Below are 25,771 nucleotides of genomic sequence, written 5' to 3'. Positions count from 1 at the left end.
TGTAGTTTATAGATATGAATAAAAAAAAAAATTAGTCAAAGTGTCAAAAGTACTCAAGTGTCAGAAAACTACTCTGGTTTTTAGATTCTGAAGGTGTTCACCATGAATTTCCTATATAAGGCAAGGCAATGAGTAAGGAATGTTATCTTGAAGTAATGAAACATCTTTATGAGATGGTCAAAAAAAAGATCTGATACCTGAAGGTTAAAATAATTTAAGTTCCATCAAATGAATGACATTTGCCTATGTACAGTTGCTATTAACACATGCCCTGTGGATACTGCTATGGTACTGAGTATCTGGACTAGAACTCTCCCATGGTGAAACATATGTACTTTTAGAATTTGAAATTAGTACATACTTTTAAATAACTTTAGTTACATACTTTTACCTAAATATAGTACAATTTCAGATTTAGTTATCATTTTGGATACATAAGATACATATAGGTTCCTGGCTGTATCACACTGTAACATACCATACAGATCCCCAGGGTCCGGAGACCTGTACAGCATTGCTCAATTCTATAAGATGTTTACATAATAAATTAGAATTGGTAGCCTGAAGAACATGAGAATGATATAAATAAAAAGATTTTTTCCACATAACATTACATTCTTTCCCATGTAAAATTATGATTTTTATCATATTTTGATTTTATATCTTACTAAATTAGTAATACCAAGACCAAATTGTTATTTTATCTTTTCTGTTTTTTCTTATGGATTTAAACTTTTAAATATTTAGAAACACATATACTGTTTATATTGAACATTATAATGAAAGTAGAAATGTGAGAAATCAATCTAAACGATTTATATAGAATATCAATAAAAATAATTTGATATTTACTTTTTATTTTTATTGTTCTTACCATCACTTCAGCCAATAAAATTAATAATGGTAAACATATTACCATTATAATATAATAGGTGTAGTAATGTCTCCAGGATATGTGAAAATTATCTTATTGTCAGTATGATATGGGATGTGGGGAAATTTATTCAGTTTAACAATAATAACACTCTGTGCTAGTAGTAGGTAACCCTGAGTAACAATTCAGTCTAGCAAGTTCACTAATACAGAATGGCAGGGATTTGTACCACACTGTGACAAATCAAAAGGTAGTCAAGATGCTAATCTAAAAGTTTATAGTGAAATAAAAGCCAACTTTTCATCCACTTTATTCACCAGGTCTAGTATTAACTAACATTTTTTTTTTTGTTTCCCCAATTAAAAGAGTTGCTGAAAGGTGGACATTTTAAGTCAACTGATTAACAAAGAAAATTTGCTGAAATTTATGCACAATAGCCTGAATGAAGTATTCCAAAAATGTTTTGAAGGACGAAAAAAACAATGGAAGTGATATATTCAAAATGAAGGGACAGTTTTTAAGACAACAAGGACAAGCAGCTTAGGGTAAATTGAAAATTTGTTATTTGAAAAGCTTGAGATTTTACAAAACATATTTCATATATATATATATATATATATATATATATATATACAGAGTGTCCCATATAAAACGCAACCCATCAATCACTCATCCATGAAATTTCAATAGTCAAGATTACTCCCCTACTCGTTACTGAAATGGACTCGTCCAACATTTGAACATCGCGGCGACGCAGTAGAACACTACCAATAGTAACAACAATGCAATCATAACATTCAGTGTATTGTTAGAGACAAGATTGTGTTTTCACTAGATGAACGTGTTTTCATTGTTGAGTCGTACTTCAGTACGAAATCAGTGGTTGCAGTGCAAGATTTGTTTCGCTATAAGTATCCAGATAAACCAGCTCCTAACAAAACATCATCAGTATTAAGGTTAGTTGCAAAATTTAAAGAGACTGGTTCTGTTAATACCAAGGAACACAAAAGATCTGTGTCAGTGTTGAATACAGATACAGTCACTGAAATCAAAGACCGATTACTCGCCTCAATAAATATATCGATCAGAGGTTTGTCTACTGAAATTAATTTGTCTAAATCAACTGTTCATCGGGCGACCAAACAATTACAAGTTCGACCTTATCGCATTCAAACGGTTCATCGACTTCTTGAGCCCGACAAAGAAAAACGGCTACAATATTGTTAATGGTTCCGTTGATTTCTGCGTGAGGGAATTAATGTTATGGATTCGTTATTTTTCACAGATGAAGCACGGTTTCATTTGGATGGCTACGTAAACAGCCAAAACAGTAGAATTTGGAGTGCTGAAAATCGCCACATTTATCACGAAAAACAATTACACCCGCAGAAGTTGGGCGTGTGGTGCACGATATTGCAGAAGAAAATAATCTGTCCTATTTTTTTCGAGTACACCATTAATGCAGAACGATATCAGGATATTTTATTTCAGTTCATCGCACTGTTGGAAGAGGAAGACAGACACTGCTGGCTACAACATGACGGTGCAACATCGCACTACGCAGGTTCAACTTCTGATTTCGTTGAGGAATTCTATTGTAATCGTGTTATCGGTCGAGGCTTGTGGCCACGAAGATCTCCAGATTTGACTGCGGCGGATTTTTTTCTACAGGCTTACCTAAAAGAAAAAGCCTACAGCAACAAACCACAATCACTTGAACAATTGAAAGTCAATATTGAACAAGCGGTATTAAATATCCAGCCACAAACTTTGAAAAAAGTTGCAAGAAACGCTGTAAAAAGAATTGAAGCTTGTATTCAAGAAGATGGCGGCCACTTCCAACATTTACTCTAAATGTAAGGTAATGGATGGTAATCCATTAACTGTTTTATTAATCCATTTTAACTGTTTTAATAAAAATCACATTTAAATTTACACATGCCTTTTTATTATTTCAATACCTACCAATATAAGGTTGGGTTGCGTTTTATATGGGACACCCTGTATAATGTTTTTATTATGATATGTTACTAGTTTAAATTTAATTTCCTTATTTAAACTGGAAAAGAAGCTTTATCATCAAAAATCTGTAAAGAGAATAATAGAATTCATATAATAAAATTTACAGAATAACATTTTCTTGAAAAGAACATTTTATTCTATATATAATTTTATTCCATACAGAACTACAAATAGAATTAAAATAAGAAATTTATTCTCAACCACCTACAAGATCTAAAAAAGTAATAGTTACATTAATAATAATAATTAATAAAAATATGATTAATATTTTTATTAATTTTATCCTCACCTGAAATTATCTTGCATTTCATCCATTTCTTCTTCCAGATCTCGTAATTCTCGTTTCATATCTTCATTTTCATCCATCAATTCTTCACATAATGTTTCAGCAGCTTGTAACTTTGCTCTTAATGTCTCTGCTTCCTTTTCTACCTCTTGAACTGTTTTTAACTTTTCCATATCAGCTTCTAATTCTTTAACCCGCAAACTTAAACTTCTTTTATCATCTCTCAAATCTTCCACTGTTGTTTTAAGTTCATTTAATTTTTGTTGTAACTTCAAATTCTACACAAATATAAAAAAAAATATATATATATAATTTACACTATCATAAAATGATTGTTTATTCATTTTAGAGAACCTTTTACTGAAAGAATGATTATTTCAAGACTAGCTTGAAATGTATGCTGTGAAGTAGAGATCAAGTGCATTTGATCTAATTAGCATACTGCATTGATTAATTATCATAATATTTCAATTTCTTTTAATGATCATTGTTCTATCAAACAGTAAAATATCATGTTTTTAAAATTTAACTTTCATTATTTATGGTATCTTACTATTTTGTCTTATTTTGAAAAAAATTTTACTTCATAAAATAACAACTCACTTTCTAAATTATCATTTCATCAACCTCATGTTTGAACCAAACATCAGCATAAAAGATGGTGAATTTAAATCTTATTAGCAAACTTCTGTGAATAATAGAGGGAAGAGCAAGAGAAATAATAATAGAATAGGTGATTTTAAATGCTCTGGGCAATGCAATAGCAAAAATAATCTTTTTGGCAATATTTTGAGTATTTTTATGAATTTTCATGTACAAGCTAAAAAAACACATGGTACAAAAAAAAGGCTGAAAGCATAAACTGTGTATGTAGTATTTAGCCTCTATGGAAAATGATGGCTTAAAAATAGTTCTCTGGAAATAACTAAAAAATAATGAATGATTCATAAAATATTTGAGAGTATAAGTTTTAGGCAAAAAAGTATAAACATTTTTCATCCTGAGCATTATTGTTTGTTATCAAAAGTAACATATTTTTAAATTATAGGTTAATATCAATGAATTAACTTACAGCTCTGATTAAATTCTACCAATCAGTTCTGAACAGTGGATGTACCATTTTAATTTTAGATGTTAAAAAACTGACCCCTTCCATTTTGAAATATGACAAATAATTTAAAGCATTGTCTTATCTGAGTTACAGCCATGTTTTCTTTTTGATGTTTATATACTTAGTCTTAAATTTGATTTAACAAAATTTTTGTTTTAGATATTGAATTTCAGAATGGTAACCAAAACATTGTTGAAACAGCTTGTAGCTCACTAGTTTTTTGCTATCTTGAGTATTCCTTGAAATCAATACCAAAATTTCCTGTTACTGGCGAATATAGCAGTACTCTGTACTAACATACTTCATTTTATTAACATACAAAGCCAGAAGATAGAAATAGTTTTTTGTTTATAGTTAATTTACAAGATGATGTTACCTTATTAGTTTAATTTTTTTTAATTTTTAACTAAAAACTCTTCACTGGTATTTATCAATAATTATTTTACACTTTGATTCCCAGTATGATTTTTGCACTATAATGACTTCCATTGGTAACTTAGGCATAGTCCATACACTTCAGCAAGAGTAAAACTGATAGATTTTTATTTCATTCCGAGGGTCTTAGTCTTTACCATCCACCATTCCCAATTCTATGTGGTTGTCAGTATAATTATATTGATAAGAAATTAATGAATTAATGATTTTTTACATTTATATTTTTAAAAATAAAAACTTAAAAAATCCTTAATATAAAATTTCTATTTTATTGAAGTTTTACAATATTTTGCATTTTAAGTCTCTAAATACAAGTATCATTCAATAATTAGAGACAAATGGCTGGGAAAAGTTAATATTTTTTCAATGTCAATGAAACTAATGGTACTTTTCAACACAATCCCTTATTATTTAGGCATTTGTCCCATCTTCCTGTGAACTTTCTTATTCCGATACTAAATAGTTGTTCACCATGGTATCTGAGTCATTCTTGTATTGCATACTTACCCTGCTGATTGTTGTCAAACTTGGTGCAATGTGAAAACTCTTTGAGAGGACCAAATAAAAAACATCAAATGGTATGAGATTGAAACTATAAGAAAGTTGTGGCAATACTTCCCAATCCAACTTTAGAATAGTTCCCATGTCATTTGAATGGTTTCAAAGTGGGAGTTATCATATATGAGGGTTGCTTTTTTATCAACCTCTGATGGGCTACAAAAAAAGGACACACTGACATAACAAAATGATTTTATTACTAAAAGTTGGCTAGTATCTAACTTATTTTTCTACATAATCGCCAAATTGATTGAGGCATCAATCAGCCAAATTGATTGAGGCGCCAAATTGATTGAGGCAATTGATTGAGATGTTGTATCATGTCACTAGCTTTCCGATGTCCTCTTCAAAGAAGTTTGCCGCTAGTGAGGTAAGGTATGTCTTGATAGCCTCCTGAAGTTCTTTGTTGGTGGCAAAGTTTTGTCCGCCCAACCATGCCTTCAATTCTTGAAAGAGGTGAAAATCGCTAGGTGCTAGGTCTGGACTGTACAGTGAATGGTTGAAAACTTCCCACCTAAATTGCTTGAGAAGGTCTTATGTCACATTGGTACAATGTGGTTGTGCATCGTCATGGATCAAAACCATGGCTCTTCGTTTGTTCTGGATCACTCTGCGGAGGCTACATAAAGATTCACAATAAACTTCCTTTGTTATTGTTATCCTCTGCTCTATAAAATCCATAAACAAGACATCTTTATGATCCCAAAAAACTGTAGCCATTGTTTTCCTGTTGCTCAGTGTCTATTTTAACTTTTTCGTCTTGTTTAGAAAAGAAGTGTGCTTCCACTCGTTATACTGTACTTTGGTTTCTGAATTGTCATACTAGATGTAAGTTTCATCACCAGTAACAATAGACTTTAAAAATTCTTCTCCCTCATTATCGCATGAGAAACATTAAGGCTGATGCCATCTGCTGTGTTTTGTGATCATCATTCAACATTTTTGGAACCCAACATGCACACAGTTTCTGGTATCCTAGATCTATAGTCACAATTGTGTACAAAGAAGACTATGAAATTTCTGGGATTTCTGCAGAAAGTTCACTTATCGTTTGTCATGGACAAAATCATCAACACATTCAACCAAGCATACAGTAGCGGCAGACTTGTGTCCTTGCCCACCTTCATCATGGACGTCTGTTCGCTCTTCTTTAAATTTCTTACACCATTCCCTTACACTACCATCACTCACAAAGTTTTCACCATACAATAGGCTCATTCTGTGATGGATTTCAGTGCAGCAGCACTACATCCTTCTGCTTGCAGAAAACATATCACACAAGGTAAGAGCATCAATTGTAGTGACCATGTTCAATTGCCCATAGCTCGGCTCAGACTGATTCAATGACAAAGGTTGGGGGGGGGGGGGTCACTGCAATCACACAATACGCAGTCCTGGAACCCACCTATCTCTTGTTTACTTAGATAAACAATCAGAGGTTGAAAAAAAACAGCCCTTGTAGAAGAATTATAGACCTTTTTATAGAGAACCAGAACAGTTTCTTCTTATTTTGGGTTTTTATTATTTTGGGCATTATTATTAATTATTTACAAGGGTCAATCAATAATTATTGAATGACATTTGTAAATAAACTGAATTTAAAGTCAATTTAAACTTTACAAAATCTTGAACAGTAATGCGTAATTAACCCACTGCAAGATATATTTTTAATAATAAGAGCAGTGATGGTTCAAATAAATAAATTTTGATATTTTTTTATTATTTTTTAAAAAACCACCAACTTAAAAAACACAACTCTAAACTAATAATAATACTTTTGATAATATTTTATTATTATTATTAACAAAATAAAACTTTACCAAATAATTTTTTTTTAAATTATGACTTAAAATTTAGGCCAAATTATTAGCAATTTCAAACAACTTTTTTTTTTTGTACTAGCCCTTAATATTATGTCAGTTACAAAAATATTGAAATGAAGATGGCAAGATATTATTTTTTAATTTTAAACTTGGTTTTATTTTTTTATTTTCTCTTGCATTTTTAATTTTATTTCTATTAAAAATATTGATATGTCTAGTCTATCTGTATCCATATGAGTCCTGCTGATTGCAAGGGATGAAAAGGCAAGAAACCTAAATTTGAATAAAAATAAGATAATTAATACAAAAGAATAATTTAAAGAGACTGCTAGTAGTGAGTGTTAGCAAAGCTTCATGAAATGTAGGAATAAGACTGAATAATATTTATTATGTTTTTTATCCTAAGTTTCCAGACTAGTTTTCTACAATTTTGCATGACCTAAATTCCTCTCTAAATTCCCTCTAAATTTGCCTCTCTGATACCTTGAGTATCAGACTGACATCAACTTTTATGTTACTAAGCTATAGCAAACTTATATTATGCAATGATGGACAAAAAAAAAATATGTAAAGTCATTTATGATGACAAAATAATCTTTTCGTGTAAAAAAACTTACACTCATGTTATCTGGAAAAGGTTACAACAGATCCCCCAGAATAACTTGCTAAATAAATGTGAAAAAAGAATCATCAAAATCTATTCACACGATGAAAAGTAAAATAAATAAGTAAATGAATATATTTATAACACAAAATATTTGTATTATTCATAATAAGAAAAATTAAGATTTTTAGGTAAATTAATACTAGGACAGTAATCAAAGATATTCAGATATTAAACATTCTTTAATAACCAGTAAATGTTTTTTTTTTTATTTATTTTACTTATACAGGTTCAGGAGAGAGTATTCAAGAGACAGTAAGAAAATATAGGTGATATTACTTCACATAATTCCTTTGGACAATTGGCAGCTTAGGCACTTAAAACACATTTTAGTAATAAATAGAAATAACAGTAAATAATAGAAAAATTTTAATTCAGTCTTAGTTTTGTAATTAATTTCTCTCTATTAAAAATGAATTCTAATCTAATCTATCAGATAAATCTGTTGTTAAAAACATGTAAGAAAACACAAAATAAATCAAAAGTAATTAAATTCTTAAAACTCAGTATAAAATAACTACTTCATTTTGTAAAGTAAATAAAAAGTTACAACTACGTTAAAACGTTAAAATTCAATATTTAGTACACACTTGTCTTAAACTGTCAATGTATATATATATAAAAAAAAATCATTTACTTCAGAAGCTGCGGTTTTTGTTGAAGCAGTGTCCAATGAAGCAATCCGTCTTAACATAATATCACTTTTTTCTCTTTCTGCTTTTTCACAACGTGCTTTCATTGTTTCCAGCTCCTGTTTTAAGCTGTCTATCTGCTCCTAAAATGGTAACAGCAAACTGCACTATAAAAATTTTACAACTTTATTTTTTTTAGAATAAAGACTATTTAAAGAAAATAAGAGAGATTTTAGTAATTAAACAACTTTTGACTATAAAATAGTATATGTCTACGAATTTTTTTTATTTATATAATTAACTAAATGTTTTATAAGATACACTATCAACTACCAAGTTATAAATAACTAAAAAATATTTTTATATAAAAAAAGCACATGGAACACAAAAATAATTAGTATGTCAGCTGTAAACTAAATAATCACCATTCTTCATGTTAATATTAAGCACAAATAGTATCAAATGTACAGAAATGAATTTTTAAAAGTAATATGATAAATTTATTCATAGTTTTGAGATCTTAATTATATATTTGGAAATATGTATTTCCAAAGTATTACAGGAAACCACTGACAATACTGTACAGAATGATTTGACACAAATCTGATCACTTCTAAAAACAGACTCTGTAAATCCCCCACCTCTTTCTCTACCTACTACTGACAACTCTCAAAGCTTTTTACACTATAAAATACTACACAAGTGAGATGGTGAAACAAACAACTGGATAGTTAAATTATTAGTTGTATTATGTTGAGACTAGAAATATCTCATCAAACACATAAATAAACTTATTCATTCACAACAGCTTTATGTATGCTATTTCTATCTTGTGTGATGCAACTACTATAAAAGTAAGTAGAACTTATTAAAAATATTTTTACATTATTTTGTGAAATTTAAATATTAAGAAATGTGTGAAAATCTTACTTAATTTATCAATTAAGGAAAATATGAATTTAGAAAAATTAACTTGTAATTGAAAACTGAGTCACATCTTTAGGCTTGCAATATTTTGTACACTATAAATAATACAAATCAAATTTCTGCCTTGAGCATATGTGGTGCATTAAAAAGAAAAAATGCCCCCTTTTTCTAATAATAAGAATTAATAATCCTGAAAAATATTATGGATTTAAAAATCATTGTAGGGTTACATATTCATATATCAATAGAGGATTACATAAGTATAAGCGATGTTAATTTTATGAGATAACAAGTATCTATAAAAAACAGACTTCTTTTTAGTGATTTTTTTACGTTATTAATTAAATAAACCACAAGTACTATACCAAATTAAATATTGTGACCATAGATTTCCTTAAAACTCAACAATTTAATTAAATTTGAGTCTAATTTTTAAAAAAATAATCATCATTTTATCACTTTTTTTTATACAAAAACGAGAATTATTATTTTTTTAAATAGAATATTATTTTCTTTAATAATTTCTTATTGAAAATTTACTACTATAAAAAGAGAACTTTTCTTAAAGATAAAACTCTTACAAGTAGATTTTACTTTATTTTTATGTATTATATTTAAATATCAAATTAACTGTGGTATCAAGACTGCAACTAATGTAAACTGTGTAGTTGGGTACCAGTACCCAACTATACTTGTAGCAAACAAGTGGTATGTGAATGTAGTGAAAAACATATAGTTTTGTAATGATGCTATTATATTAAAAGGTAAAAGAGAAACATAATACAATTTACTTGCTACCTGAAGTAATTGTTTATGCAAAAAAAAAAATTGATCACTTTTAATTTTAAATAATTTTTATCACCAACCATCATGAACAAAAACAGAAAATAATAAAATCTTTTAATCACTGTAAAACTAAGCCAGCCCAATAAGACGAGCGTACTCTTTTTCTACAACTTAGGTCTTCAATGGAGACGAAAGCACTGTACATCTTTGTAATCCAGGGAAATTTTGTTTTAAATTTACTTATAATCAAAGTAATTTAGTTGGGGTGTTAAATACTATATTTAAATAAAATATAACTTTCCAAATACACATTTAAAATGATTAAATACATTAGCATAATTGTTTATATGACAATGATGATGTTTTTAATCTTTCAGAATTTATCCTTTAATATGCTTTACAAAAGTTTATTAAGTAACTGTTCTACTGTCACTGTAAGCTGACAAGTGATATTGGACTCTGGGTAGGTTGGATGAGAACTCTAGAAATGAACATATTTTAACAATTAAAAAGACACAAACAACCTAAGAGAAAATAAGTTACAAATTTAAAAAGTCTAAAGAGGATGTAGCCTTTAGAAAAAAAGTCATTATTAAAAAAACACAACCACTAAACAGACAACTATTAACAGAACATAACCAACCTGCTACAAATGCACAGTGTTCTGTCAGTTAAATATAAGCAACACTCACAACACATCTCAACCCTCATGAACATTATGAAATGCAACCATAATTTATTTACTAATTGAACGACACAATTTAAATTCAATATACTATTTGGTCATATTCTAATATGTGTTTGCCTATTTGAAAAAAGCCATTTGACAAGGTGAGCACAGGAGCACCAGTTGCTGAAGACAATCCCAATGATGACTCAAAATGTTTTGAATTAACTTACTGCATTTATAAATTTTGGTTTAGTTAGTTGCTTCAAACATTTATAATTCCAAATAATTTTTATCATCAACCATCATGGGCAAAAACAAAAAATTAAATTTTTAAATTACTGTAACACTTATCACTTAATATAAGATATTTGTAAAAAGCCATACACTAATAATTACAATAAAGTTACAGTAATAATAATGATTATTATCAATTAGTGGAGCTAACTTCCAGTTAAACCTTTACTGTAGATTTTTTAAACTCATTTAATGCAGAAAAAATCATACATGAATTAAAAATTTAGTTCTACTCCACATATACTATTCCATTTTCTGATCTTCATCATTAATTTCCTTGTTTGGCAGCATATGTATTGCTCTGAAGTTACTTGCTCTAGAAGTTTTAATGAATAAAGTATTTTCTCTCTGGAATAATCATTTCTATTGTTATCATGACTTATAATGAATAACTCATTTATTTTCTTCTATTAGCAACTGAATTCATGAGAGAAACTGAATATGACTTACTACATACGTTTTTTCATTGATTGTGTAAAACTTTATAGTTAGCCTTATTGCCTTATGTATAGCCTTATGTATTACTTAAGACTACTAATCTTGTATGTTGGGATGGAAAACATTACTAGGTAGATTTGCTTTTAATGTAAAGCATCGTTGGTCAGAAATGGTTGCTTGATAAGTTATAGTAATAATAGGAAAATAGTTAATTACAATTAAACATTAAAAAGTTAAACAAACCTGCATTTCACTTGTTTCATTAACAAGAGTAGCTTCTGTAGTATCTGTTGCTGCCACGCTGCTATCATCATCATCATCATCTTCACTGCTGGAACTGCTGGCAGCTGCAGTGGAAGGTTCTTGTTTTTTAGTCGTTTTTTTAGTAGGAGCTTTAGGCGGTTTTGTTGATTTCACCTGCAATAAAATAAATTAATTAATTAAAAATAAAAAACTGTACATCCAGTAAACCATTAAAATTTGGAGGAGGAATGATTTATTCTAATAATTATAAATATTTTCAAAAGTCAAAAAATCCTATTTAATTATTGCTCAGTAAGAAGACTTAATAAAAGGGGTTATAAGCAACCTATCATGAGAACAAGTTGTTCCTGAAAATTGTATAGCTATTCAAAATGTTTCATTCCAAGCTTATTACGAAATGCAAAGGGCAAAGAGGTTTCTTCTTTATTAAACCTATATAGTATTGGTATAAATACCAATACTCTATTTTCTCATGTATCAGCACTGCAAGTGCAGATAATATTTCTCTACCTTATAAGGTTCCCCTACTATTTAATAGGAGAGAAATGAAAATTTAAATATTTCATTTAAGTTACAGGTTTTCAGTGATAAAATTATGTTTATTACCAATTAAAGTAATTTTGAGAAAATACCATGCAACATTAGTTGAATAAATCATTAATATCTTTCTTAAAAATGTGCAAAATAAAATTTTAAGTAAAATAACAAAGGGGTTAATTACAGCTGTATTCATGTTTATCATCACCAAAAATTTAGGTATAATTAATAAAAAATCTAATGAACTCCTGTAATGCTTACCAGCTTTTACTCAAACCTAACCATGTAAGGTTAAAAATAACAAAAATGTTTACCAAAGAAGTATTAAATAAAAGTAATAATAGAATAATTTTGCAGCTTTACACTATCAATTTCACTTTTTCTAATAACATTTGTTGTTTAATAACAACAAAAGTTGCATATAAATCATAAGAGTTGCAAGTGGCACTAGTCAGAAGACTTTGTTAAAAGAAAGGTAATGATTATTATACAGACATTCCCAGTGGTGAACATTATGAACATGTTTATAGGGTAAATTTCACAGTTTGGAAGGTTGGTATGCTGATTGGAACAGACTATTCAGCTCATTGAAGAAGGAAACTTTCTCCAGTAAATCAGAAACATATTGTTTCTTTGCTCATGTAAATAGTTATGCTAATTTCATGAGTAATTTATTTCATTTTTCATGCCAGGTTACCTCCAATTCCAAGATCATGGCACACAATATATACAAAAGATAATTAATTCATAGGTTATTTCATTGCTTAATTGGACATTTTATGTAAGGCTTTACTTTTTGATGAAACATGATAAAGCTTTTATGCAAATATTTTTTTAGTTTATTTATGCTAATAAATAATTTTAGTTCTGATGGAACTCAATTAGAGTACAACTTAAAAAATTATCACAACATTTTTCTTGTTTTTAATAATTATATTAATTTGACCTTTAAAAGTGACTGAAATCCAAAGGATATTAGTAAACTTATAGTGCAGTTCTGTAAATAACTGTTATAATGGCTACAAAAGAAAAAAAAAATTGAAGTAGTAGGTAAACTAACAAAAAGCCACAGTTTTATCTCTGTTTTCATACATCTAAAAACTTAAATATGTTTTCAATAGGAGAATGTTAAAAGTTTAATATATCATTCAATCTTAAGTTCACTCTCTTTAGGAGGAAGAGGGGGATATCTGATGAATGCTCACAGGAACTAAGTAGTCACGAGGAAGAAAAAGAATACAGCATACATAAATTAAAATACATAATTAAAAAAACACTATGAATTAATTAGTTGATGACTACCAATTTACTCTTATTGTAAATATCAAGGAATACAAAACATATAATTAAAAGATTTAGTTACCATTTAATGTGGTACCCTGATTCATCATTTTATCAGGCTTTGTAGTAGTGAAATGCTCATTTCAGTAATAAATCTTACCAATACACTATAAACACATTACAGATTTTTTATTACTTTTCAATCAAAATGATATTAAAGAACTTTTAGAATAAGAACAATTACTATGATCTACCTGTATCATAAAATCAAGATCAGCTTTGCTTGTTTTCTCAGGAGGTTTGCTTGCAGTAGAAGGAGGAGGAGTAACTTCAGGTGTTCGTCTTTCTGGTGTTCGAGAGGCTCTACTAGAATAAGCAGGAGTAATAGTAGCAGAAGCAGTTACAGTTGATCTTGGAGTCCATGATGATGATGATGATGATGATGATGATGGTGATGAATCAGAAGACAAAGATGTACTAGTTCTACGTCTGACAGTATATTGAGTTCTTCGATAATCATCTGTAAGTAAAAAATTTTTACATTGCTAAAAGTACTGCGTATATAAAAAAAATGATATTTTGTAAAACTTATGAAAATTAAAAGATGATCAAAAAGTCATGCAATCCACACTTTAAAGTTGGATTGCATGACAATGTGATCACTTTAATATACATACTTTACACATAAAAAACCCAATATATTTAAGAAACATGAATCGATTACTATTGAAAGACTTGAAATAGAAGAATGTAAAGTTTAGACATTTGGATCCGTAGCAAATATGAAAAATAATATGATACGTATAATAAAAAGGAGATTATAAAATAATTGTCAACAATTTAAACTCTAAATCAATTCTAAGACAGTGGATGACTCTTGATTAGAAACAGAGAATCAGTTCAAGTGATTAGAAATAAAAATAAAATTATCTTTCTAGATTATAAAAATTAAATACAATTAAATAAATATTATATAATAACGAGTGTTTTAAAAAGGAGATTAAGATGGTAGAAGTCACGCATAGATAAATTTTATTTCTCCCTACATCAGTTGGCAACACTATACTCAAGGTTACCAGCTTGTAACAGCTGAAATGTCCTTATGCACTAGTGCTATACCCGTATAAATTTGTCTCTTGTGTTAACTATGTAGTTTTCCAAGGAGGAACATGTATTTATTTATCGAGACTGTGCGTATAAATCTTACGAGGCTCGGCTGATAAATTTTGCACACTAGCGTGCTACACGGAGACAAAAGGTACTTTTGGGTCGAGTTGGGTTTGGCAGCACATGATAATTAAAATCCCCCCTACAAACCTGCGATAATGCGTTGAAATCCGTTACCGGTTTGTTTGTTTCAGTAGCAGTTAAAATGGAGTTGAGTACGGTCAATATGTCAACATGGTTAAAACAGCACGCAATGATCGTTATTTTTTATCGTTTAAAAGCGGTTTACGGTAGTAATCTATTGTCAGAAGTACTGTGAATATGTAGGCGTCAAAAATTTTGCGAATGTGAAGCTGGTAAAACGACAATTGAGGACGCACCTCGCAACGGACACCTAATTTCTGTGAATGACGAGAAACATAGAAAGGAAGTGGACAATTTGCTCCAAAGTGACCGGCGAATCACCCAGCAACGCATCGCTGTTCAGTTAGGCATATCTAAAAACGAACAGGACGCATTATCGAGCAACTGGGTTACCGTTAAATCTGTGCACGATGGGTACTGCGCAACTGTGAACGAACACAGGCAGCGTCGTGTTGAATGATGCGAAGAACTTTTACACCGCTAACGTGCCGAAGGAAACGATTCCTTTTCAATATTGTGACCGGGAATAAGAGTTGCGTACATCATTACGACCCGGAAGAAAAAAGCCAAAGCATGGAATACAGTCATTACGAATCGCCAAAACCCAAAAAATTTAAAACTCAAGTGAAGAAACTCCTTTTGGCAGTGTTTTGAGACGCCAAACATATTTGTGATTGGAACGACTGTGAACTCCGAATGGTACATTGAAACATATTAAAACACCTACGACGAGTATGGTTAACTGGCATTTCTCCCGCCACCAACCCATTCGGTCGCCCTAGAGCATAGACCAAATGTCAGTGCCAAGATACGGCTACTGTGCCTCTAAAACAGTTTAGCGACCTCGTTACCTAAAAGCTCCTAGTGAGGTTCCTATCAGCGTGAGCGGATTAAGCAGGGTGCTATTCACCACCCGCTTATGTGTCCCAACCGCTCACTTGTCAAACTAAATCTAGATCGGAGAGGCGCCCCCCTTGTTACTAATTACTAAAAGTTATTAACGTTAATAAAATAAAAGACAGCAATTTAGGCTGTCATGCCTCGGTCGCTGTATGCCAGCTAGTGCCTGTCCACCATTTAAAGCACTTGGAGCTTGTATCTGGCTGGTGGCCAGCCATTATCTGAGGAAAAACTTCCCACAGCGGCGCTATAGGAATCAGTATAACCCAGATTAATTAAAAAAACTCTGGCGATGGCAGTTGAACTTTGCAACCTCATCGAGGAACTCCCACACGGTCCGACAATGCGGCTCTCGCCACACTGACTTGCCATTTATGAGCGGCCAGTTTTCCCCCTGACCTCTAAGTTCCAGGGTGGCCTGGTCTCTGGCCCCCCCAAGAGCAGGGCAGTCGAACTTCATATGCTCATTCGACTGGACCTCCCCGCAGACACACAACTCATCAGCCGCTAGGCAAAACTGAAACAGATATTGCTTCAAATCCACATGGTTGGTGAGCACTTGGGCACCCGCTGCCCTTAAAAATGAATTTGAGGCATACCCTCCCACCAGATCCTGTATAAACCTATACAAGGATCTTCCCTTAGTACACATCGTCGTAGGATCTTCCTACGACAAGTATATCACATTCGAAAGACCGCCACCCATAAAGTTGCAACATGACAATGCGCGGCCTCACACATCGCACGCCACTACAGAGGGTCTCCGCAAGCTGAAGTTGGAGCCTATTCTGCAACCGTCATACTCACCGGATTTGGTTCCGTGCGACTTCCACTTCTTCCCTCATCTTAAGAGGGATCTCAAAGGTAATCATTACAACACCGATGGTGAAGTAAAGGAATCTGTGGCCACTTGGATCCGAGAAAGACCGCCAGAATTTTTCAGTAACGGAATGCAAATAAAGGTATTGTACTTTTATTCATTTTTTATATCATTCCAATATCTCTTTTCATTCCCTTGCTACGCATATATGTGCAAAATTTAGCATCCGAGCCACGTACAAATGAGTTTTGGATAAAATTTCCCAATTCTTCAGTTCCTAATAAGTCGACAATATTGTTTGATTAATAAATTTCGTGAGACTGAGAGTGTACAATGATCGAAAAAGCAACGGTCGACCATCACTGTTAACAGTAAAAGTTCTGGAGGATGTGAAAAAATGTTTGACACGCTCACCCTGAAAGTTATCCTAACAGGCTGGGCTTTAACTATCTACAGCTTTCAAGGCTACTAAAAATATTACAGTTGCATGCTTATCGCATTTTTGTCGGTTTCACTTGGATGGCTACATTAAAAGCCAAAACTGCCGAATGTGGAGCGCTGGAAATCCTCACGCGTTTCATGAACGACCGCTACATGCACGTAAAATTGATGTTTGTTGTACAATCTCCCGGCGTCGTGTAATAAGGCCTTTATTTTTTGACAAATCTGTAGATTGTGTGATTTATCGCAACTTAATCTAACAGTTTATTGTCATGTTAAATTTATATCAAAGAGAATATTGGTTCCAGCAGGATAATGAAATGTGTCATACTGCTAATGAAGTGCTGGATATGTTAGGGGAATTTTTTGGCCATCATTTGATATCAAAAGGTTTGTGTCCTTCAAGATCCCCAGATCTTATACCAGCAGACTTTTCTTTCTTTGAGGGTATTTAAAATGTGTAGTTTTTGAAAACAATCCTCATACACTTGACGAATTGAAGAATAACATTGAAAGTGAGATTTCAAACATTACTGAGCAAACGTTACGAAAGTGGCTGCCAATGTTATAAAACGTGTATGAACCTGCATCGGGATCACAGGAAATCATTTTGAATATCTATTGTAAAGTTAATAATGGTAATTTAAATATTGTTGTATAAGTATTTTATTAACAATAATATTTTTGTAATAAATTCACTTCTTCAAATAAAGAGGCTGTGTCCTCTGTGAAACACCTGTTATTAAGGATATCCTGAAAACAATAATCATTACATACAATTACAGTCTGTTCATTATAGCAGTGCATTATTTGGTGAATTGTAGGCCAAACTAGATAATTCAGCACATGTGTACTAACAATTCACTAAACTGGATTAAAATCTACAATTTGATATAGGAATACAACCTTTCATTTTCAATTAAAAATAATTAGTTATAATGCTACATAATGCACTGATATATTAAGTTTATTAATAAGAAAAATATTGATATAACAAGGTATTAATCAATCTGTAATATAATATTATTTGTATTTTTATGAGTTAAAAACATGTATAGAATTAACAAGAAATTCAATCATTGAATTACTGTTTAATACTAGCATGCTAATTAATATGAACATGGCATTATATAATAAAATCTAATTTTAAGTGGAAAAATATTGTATCTTTACAAATGCAAAAATATTATATGTATACAATTATATCTGGTTAATATGTCATTATTCTTAATCCGTTCATGTTCATGATTTATCATATAGTCAAAGAACTTACTACTTTCAGCGGTTATGTCACAAATTTATCATATATTTTAAGTTATGTATTTTATGGCAATCCTTCGCCTGCAGAATCTTAATATGTTAATCACTTTTCAATATACCATACATCAGAAATAATGATCCAGAAACTTCATTTGTAAAACAACCCCAAAATTAATTATTTAATTGCTGGTCTATTTGTTGATAAAAATAGTAGTAAATAATAAAAATAAACCTAATAATAAATCTAATAACAAAAAAATAACCTAATAATAAAAAACCCAACTGTTAAAAACGAGTAAAACATTGTGGGGTATGGGCTAGTGACATTTTTTAATTCTCTAACAAATGCAACTATTTGCCTGTAAACATAAAAGTATGACTTCAGGAAACAATATTTACTTCTTTTTACTTCTAGTACACAATTTAGTAGTAGATAATATAAAGAACTTCAATATAAATCTTTTATTCTGATCAGTTCATAATAATATATTACAGAGATGGTGCTGGGGATGGGCAAGTATAAAGCCAGATACAATACATATATGTGTGTAAATAATACAAATAAATCTTTTGTAAAAATAAAATTCCTAACTGAAAATCATACAAGAAGAGTAATAACAGTACTTTCATAATACAATGATTTCACGTCATGAAATTTTACAGTAAAGTCAATTTTTTACAACCAAGTCATTTTTCAAACAAATGATTTCAGAAATGTATTATTGAAACAAAATACCAATAGTCCAATCAGTACCATCATTAGCATTCAAAGCTCTGAATACAGACAGTCAAGGTTTAATTCCTGCTGTAATGGTCTAGAATCATGAAATTTTATTATTCATGCACAAGCCTCTTATTAATTAAAAAAAAAAAACCCTTAAAAAATTAACTAAATTTATAATTATTTTGAATAGTTTACAAAAGGTTTTGTTATATTTTAAATATATTTTTTTATTTATGAAAAGTAATAGAGGTTAATTTTAAAAAATAAAAAATAAAAAATGTAACAATAATCACAAAACACTTTAAAAATATTTTTTTTGAAATTTGGTTAATTAAAATGAAGTATGTATTTGGTTGCTGTTTGAAGTATTTAGTTAATCTTTAACAAAAAAGAATGTTTCACCATAAAAAGATCATCACTTGCACAAAACATATGCACACAAAAAAATTAAAAATCAAAAATATAATGTTTGTGATGTAAAAATATTACTACAGGTCATACACATCATATAAGAAAAACTGCATACAAAATATATAAGCAGTAAAATATATTCCTTCTAATGTCCAACCAAAAATATCACAGGATTCAGTAATTTTTGTACGTATTACGCTTTAATTTCATTGCAGCATCACAGTCTCAACTGCAGCAGGAATAATGTTAATAATATATGTAAAACAATTTAAAATCTGAACCTCCATATAAACTTACAGAGATCACACAAAACTTACCAATTTCATCACTACTTCCATTAAATTTTTTTCTTAATCGTCGTTCAATTACTTCTAAAAAATCTGAAAACCGTAGTCGATATATTTAAATCAAAATATAATAGCAAAACATGAGAAAACATCAACCATGAAATAGATTGATAAAACTGAATTCCAGTTCTTACAGGTAATAAAATCATTAAAAAAAATCTAATGGCAACATCATATACATGGTTACATAAATGTTTTTAATCAGTAATGTGAACAATTAGATCATTAAAAGAATTAGAGAAAAGTCTGTTGCAGCAGAAATAAAATAAAGTTTTTCTCTGAAGTCAGCAAAAATAGAAAGTATTTAAAACACCTACATATTTTTATTCTTTTTCTTCTATTTTAATGTCTTTCAAAAATTTCAAAGACTACTTTTTATATTACAACTATAAATCAAGAAATCTGTATAAAGTATAAGCACTGAGGCACTTTTTCAGTTCTTCTTATGAAAATGGTGGTCAATTGCTATTAACATAATTGTTGTCAGTTATAGTTCAAGTTTGACATTAATACATAAAATGTCTTTATTTAAAATATATATATTTCCATATTTAAAATTAAAAAGAAAAATATGGTGTGCGAATCATTCTAAACAAAGTATTAGCAAAATGCATATAAAGGATGATTTTTAAAAATTAGAGAATAGTTACTGTCAGGATAGCGATGAACCCAAAGTTTTTATTTTTAACACAAATTGCATGTACATTAAAGTGTAGTACAAGTATACATGACCAAAGACGTACACTTGTATCCAGTATCCTATGTAACATCCAATTTGACAGATATCAAATTGGATATGTAACTGTATAAGAAAGATTCAGAAATGTGATAAAATAGGCACATGGGTTGGCATAATAAATAGAAATCATATAATTCTAGCAGCAAAAATAAAGGTAACATAAAAGACAGTAAATATTTTGAAGAAAGTAACTAAACAAAATATGGAAAAAAATAACAACTATTGGGAAGCAGGTAGTAGGAGAGAAATTAACTGAATTACTAAATGGAAGAAATTCAAAAACAATAGTGCAAATGAATTTTGCTGAATGCGTACTAGTACATCATAAAAACAGCAGTAGAACAAAACAATTAGCTTCATTAATGGAAGAAGAATAATGAAGCCATAATTACCAGAGAGATGACTAATTAGGGAAAAATGTTCTAGAATAAGATGAAGGAATCAGTTAGAAAGAAAGAGATTGAACTCACAGATGACATGGTTTTCTTAGAAGCATAGGATATTCAACAGATGATTTCAAAATTAGAAGATACTACGATAGAGTGTGTAATACAAATGAAAGTTTTTTAATATTTATTTATTTTCATCCTTCTGCCTCCTGGAAAGGATCCGCATCCAAGCAACTAATACCAATCCCAGGGGGTGTCCCTCTGACTCTAATGGATCTCCCCACCTACCAGCTGTAAGTTCGGCATGACAGGTCAGCCTGCCGGTTCGGATCTTTTCTTTTTCACCCTTTGCCTCAAATCCCCAGTGATGGAACTGAGCCCAGCTATGCTGTTCCTAGGAACCACCATCAGGAACTGGGACTAACTTTGGGGATTTTTTTTCCCAAGTGCCTACTGGCTCGCCCACCTTGGGAACTCTTCCACTTTCTGCCAGAGGACAAATACCACATAGTCCTCCACCCTCTTCCAATTTCTTTCTTCTTTCAACATAAAGTCAACAACACATCCCACGGTCAGAAAACTCAATCGCATGGACCGCCTCAGTTCACTCCACTTCTCGCATACGAAGAAAGTGTGGTTTGGGGAATCGTAAACACAGTTCAAGAATTCTTGTCAGTGAATTATTTTTTTTTTATTTTCATTTTTTTTTTTTTAATAATTACAAAGTAATGAACATAGGAGACTATAGAAAATAAACTAATGAATGTCTATTTAAAAGAAGGGAGAATTCAACATCTAAAATAGCTGATAATTATTTTATAATTTTCTTTAAACATTTCTACACATTCATTTACACAAACAGGATTAGTAAGAATAGGAAATCCCCTTCTCTCTTACTTGAATAAATATTTTGACCAGTCCCTTTAATTTTCTCTGATCCCTATATTATTCTTTTTGTTCTTCTACATAATTGACACATGGAAAGAGGGTGGTAATTTTTCATTGATGTTAATTTATTTTCCTTTTTGTATTATTCTTCTTTTTTTTTACTTAGACTACAATGCTTATTCCCCTTGCAAAGCATAGTAAAAGATATCCATGAAAAAGTGATTGTTTTACTGTGTGTAGTAAGTTGTCAAACAATTAAATACAAATATATATATATATATATATATATATATATATATATATATATATATATATACTATACACAATTAAAAACTACAGTGAGAAAAAGAAATGTAAAATATGAAAAAAAATAATGATATGTGATACACACCAATTGGGAAACTGTTAAAGAGAGTAAACAAATATATACAATGTATTATATCAAATATCCAACCAAAAGACAGGAGAAAAAATGTACAACTTCATGCAGTCAAAGTAGTCTCAACTGCATCATGAATAATGTAAAAGATCGTTATAAAACAAACAATCTGAAAATCTGAGCTCCCACATGAATAATTGAGGTCAATCAAATAATAGAGGTCAAACTCCACATGATGAAACTCACCCCGTCTATTTATTTTTTTTCTTATTTGTTGGTCAATTACGTCTACAAAATCTGAAAACCATAGTTGAAAAAATAAATCAAAACATTTTACAAATACTAAGAGAATGAAATCTTGAAATGGGTTTAAAAACCTGATTTCTTGTTACTAAAAATCAACCAATACTGATAAGAAACATAATGCCCATAGCTATGAATATGCTTCTTTATTTTTTTAATTTGCACTGATAAAAGAACAAGAGAAAAATATGATGTGGTCGGATAGCAATTTTTCCCACCAAATTAGGAAATAAAATTAAATATTAAATAACCACACATTTTCTATTCTAGTTTTTTGTATTAAATTAATTTCTTACAATCCAAAAAAAAAGAAAAACAGTAACTGTAACTGGGCATAGGCTTTAACTACTGGAAGAAAAATAAATAAATATCATTTATGCATTTTTAAAAAAAATTAAAACAAATATTTAATTCAAGAACTTAACTGAATTACAGGCATTGATATATGCTTTCAATTCCTATGAAAATTTTCATAAACTTATATTATAGTCTTCAAAACAATATGAGTTAAAAACAATATAGTTTATCAATATGAATTTAAGCTGTTGAAATATTGTAAAAAAGAAAAAAAAATCATATTAACTTAATATTTTCTTACCATCTCTTCTTTATATGTGTAATTTTCAACATTGATAACTTTGAAAAATCACTTTCAAAACATTTATAATAAATGTATAGTATAAAGTGGATTTTAACTTTTTCCAATAAAACTTCAGTTCACTTTATTCGTTACTTTGATGACTGTAGCACTTTTAAAACAAATTTATAATGCTGTCCCCAGGGTCATATTAAATGATTATTTCACAATATCACAAAGTTTAATTAGAATTAAATAATGTACTGTAAATCTGAAATCATATTAATTAAGGAAATAGAAAATGTAAATCAAAAATTTTTGTTCAGAGAATGAAAACTGGCAATAAAATCCTCTTAAAACAAACTACTCCATTAGTTCATGTTCACAAACTAGCCTCTCATTTTCATCATAGACAAGTGATTATAACTAGTGTGGCAGAATGCTAGCTGCTACAGCACAGTACACAGTTGACTGAACATTTTAAAATTAATTTCTCTTTCTTAAATTTTTTTCTTCTTGTAAACAACTAGTCCTAGTGAATAAACAATTATATTTTTAAGAACTGGCAAAAAACGTTTAGTTAGTGTGAAAATAATTTACACTAGTTTCAGTTCAACACCTAGAAATAGATATACCATTTTTTTTTTAAATCAAACATTCCAAAAATAATGGATGAAATTATGTTACATGAGGATTGTTTTCATATTATTTGAATAAATGCAGTGAAAATAGTTTGTGGAATCTACTAAAATATAAAAATTAGTTTATCGATAAAGATAATGCATAAGGTGAAAACCCTAGCCTTGTTGTTTAATTACTTTTACTTTAAGAGAGATTTGGAAGCCTGACTTCATCTTACAGGAAATTCAGCCATTAGGATTGTTATGGAGCCACTGAACAAGTCAGTCGGTCTGTTGGCAGTCCCTCATCAGACAACTTCAAGGATACATTGGTTATCATCAAGATCCTGTTATCCTCAGAATTGGGGATCTGGAAAGGTAAGACCTACACCCAGACAAATAGTTATGGGGAAAAGTGATCAAGGATAAAGAAAAGGGAAGCTAGTGACAGGGTGTGATTTATCCTATCAGTACGAGACAAATAATCTCAACCAGAGAAAAGCATAAGGCTCTCTCCCTGCAGTGCAGTAGGTAATCTTCTTGTTCATAATCCCTAGGAAAATGGGAATTTTAACAAGATAGGAAAAACACATTACTGATCTAAAATTCTACATCGACTAGCTTAAATACAGACTACAACAATTATTTATTTTCCTTTAGGAATTGAAGAGCTACCAAAGAGTAGGTATACAGTTTCAAAATAAACACTCTTTCCTGTCCTAGAAGTTGTGTGCTGTTTGGAAGTATCCAACTGAACTATATACTGTTCTTTTAGGACTCTACTGGAAGTACTTTCCTGTCTGAATTCTAGTACTGTTGCATCACCTTTAAAAGTATATACCTATGCAATTTCTATTTCCAATATTTTTTATATGTATATTTTATTTATTATTTTTATTACTATTTTCGTTACAGTTTACAAATGATACATATTTCTATAACATAAAAATTTCAACTACGTGGACCTTCGAATAAGTTTAAAACAAAAAATAACTTAACACACTGTCCTTAATATGAGTTTCTATGCTTACAGAGACAAAGCTGGTTTAAAAATATGCAAAATGGCTAGCTATATTGTTATAATCACTACAAAATAAATGTAACATTCATAGTGAGGATGTCAGTTTTACTCTTTGAGTAATAAATACAATAAATGCAAGAATTAAAATTGTAACAAAAAAGTTATTGAACACAGATCATGAGCTTTATAGAAATTCTATGGCATAAAGTAAGCAAGAATGATTTATGGCTGCTGAGCTTGTGTTTCTGTAAATGTACAAAAGATTTGGAAAAAACAAACACAATAAAAACTAAAATATTGTAATTATTTAGCATTAAAAAATGTAAAGAACATTTTTAATGAATTGAAGTTTTATTTTACAAAAAAGATTAGACTTTACCTCTATTATCAGTATTTTGTATTCTTCAGAGCAAATCCTAAATTTTCATAGATTTGATATATTTTTATAAGACAAATAAGAATTTAAAGAGCAATCTAAAAGAATATGTTTTCTTATAAAAAATAAATTTGATTTCTAACTCATTAACTCATGTTTTAATATCTGAGAAAGAATAAAATTATTTTAATTAAAAAAATAATTGTATAATTAACTTTTGACAATAATTTATCGTGAAACACATATCAGGTAACAAAATGTTTATCTCAACCAGAAAATTTATGTAAAAATGTTAATGACTGAATAAACAGAAATTGCAATAATAATATTATTGCAATATTCTATAAATAATTTACCTTTTATATTTTGAAGTGAAACATAAATATCTAATAGTGAATTAATGAAATCTTATTTTTTGTGCTGAACATGCTATTAATAACTAATCCTCTATGTGCAAAATCTAACAGAATTTCATCAAGATATCAAAAGAATAAATAAATATTACAAATTCTATTCAAAACTGTTGGTTGTTGAGTTACCAAGGAGAGAAACTTAATAATGCGTGTGTGCATGTGTGCACACACACATATACAAATATAAACACACACACACACACACACACACACACACACTATCATTGTTAAAATAAGAAATATAATAAAC

At 29.9% G+C, this 25,771-nt stretch overlaps 1 protein-coding gene and 1 long non-coding RNA gene across 7 annotated transcripts in view; one reads left to right on the top strand and one right to left on the bottom strand.

Annotated features, from left to right (window-relative positions):
• The window catches only part of LOC142319510 (uncharacterized), a 341,658-nt gene that overhangs the window by 209,306 nt on the left and 106,581 nt on the right, over positions 1–25,771 (bottom strand). For all 6 annotated transcript variants that reach the window (XR_012755208.1, XM_075356870.1, XM_075356889.1 and 3 more), the window contains exons 6-9: positions 13,857–14,122; positions 11,764–11,937; positions 8,411–8,548; positions 3,186–3,460 (exon numbers count right to left, since the gene is read on the bottom strand). Coding sequence is in view for 5 of the 6 variants with exons in the window: in XM_075356870.1 (XP_075212985.1) it covers positions 3,186–3,460; positions 8,411–8,548; positions 11,764–11,937; positions 13,857–14,122 (853 nt within the window). In the remaining variant the exon portion in view is untranslated. The remainder of the gene's footprint in view (positions 1–3,185; positions 3,461–8,410; positions 8,549–11,763; positions 11,938–13,856; positions 14,123–25,771) is intronic.
• Positions 9,121–25,001, top strand: LOC142319534 (uncharacterized). Its single transcript, XR_012755210.1, has 3 exons — positions 9,121–9,259; positions 13,898–14,124; positions 24,627–25,001. It is a non-coding gene; the product is annotated as an uncharacterized LOC142319534 (long non-coding RNA).

This window comes from Lycorma delicatula, chromosome 1, assembly GCF_047948215.1.
Source record: "Lycorma delicatula isolate Av1 chromosome 1, ASM4794821v1, whole genome shotgun sequence".
Taxonomy (NCBI): domain Eukaryota; kingdom Metazoa; phylum Arthropoda; class Insecta; order Hemiptera; family Fulgoridae; genus Lycorma; species Lycorma delicatula.
Note: the sequence above shows the minus strand (reverse complement) of the source record. Positions and strands in the feature narration are given on the sequence as shown.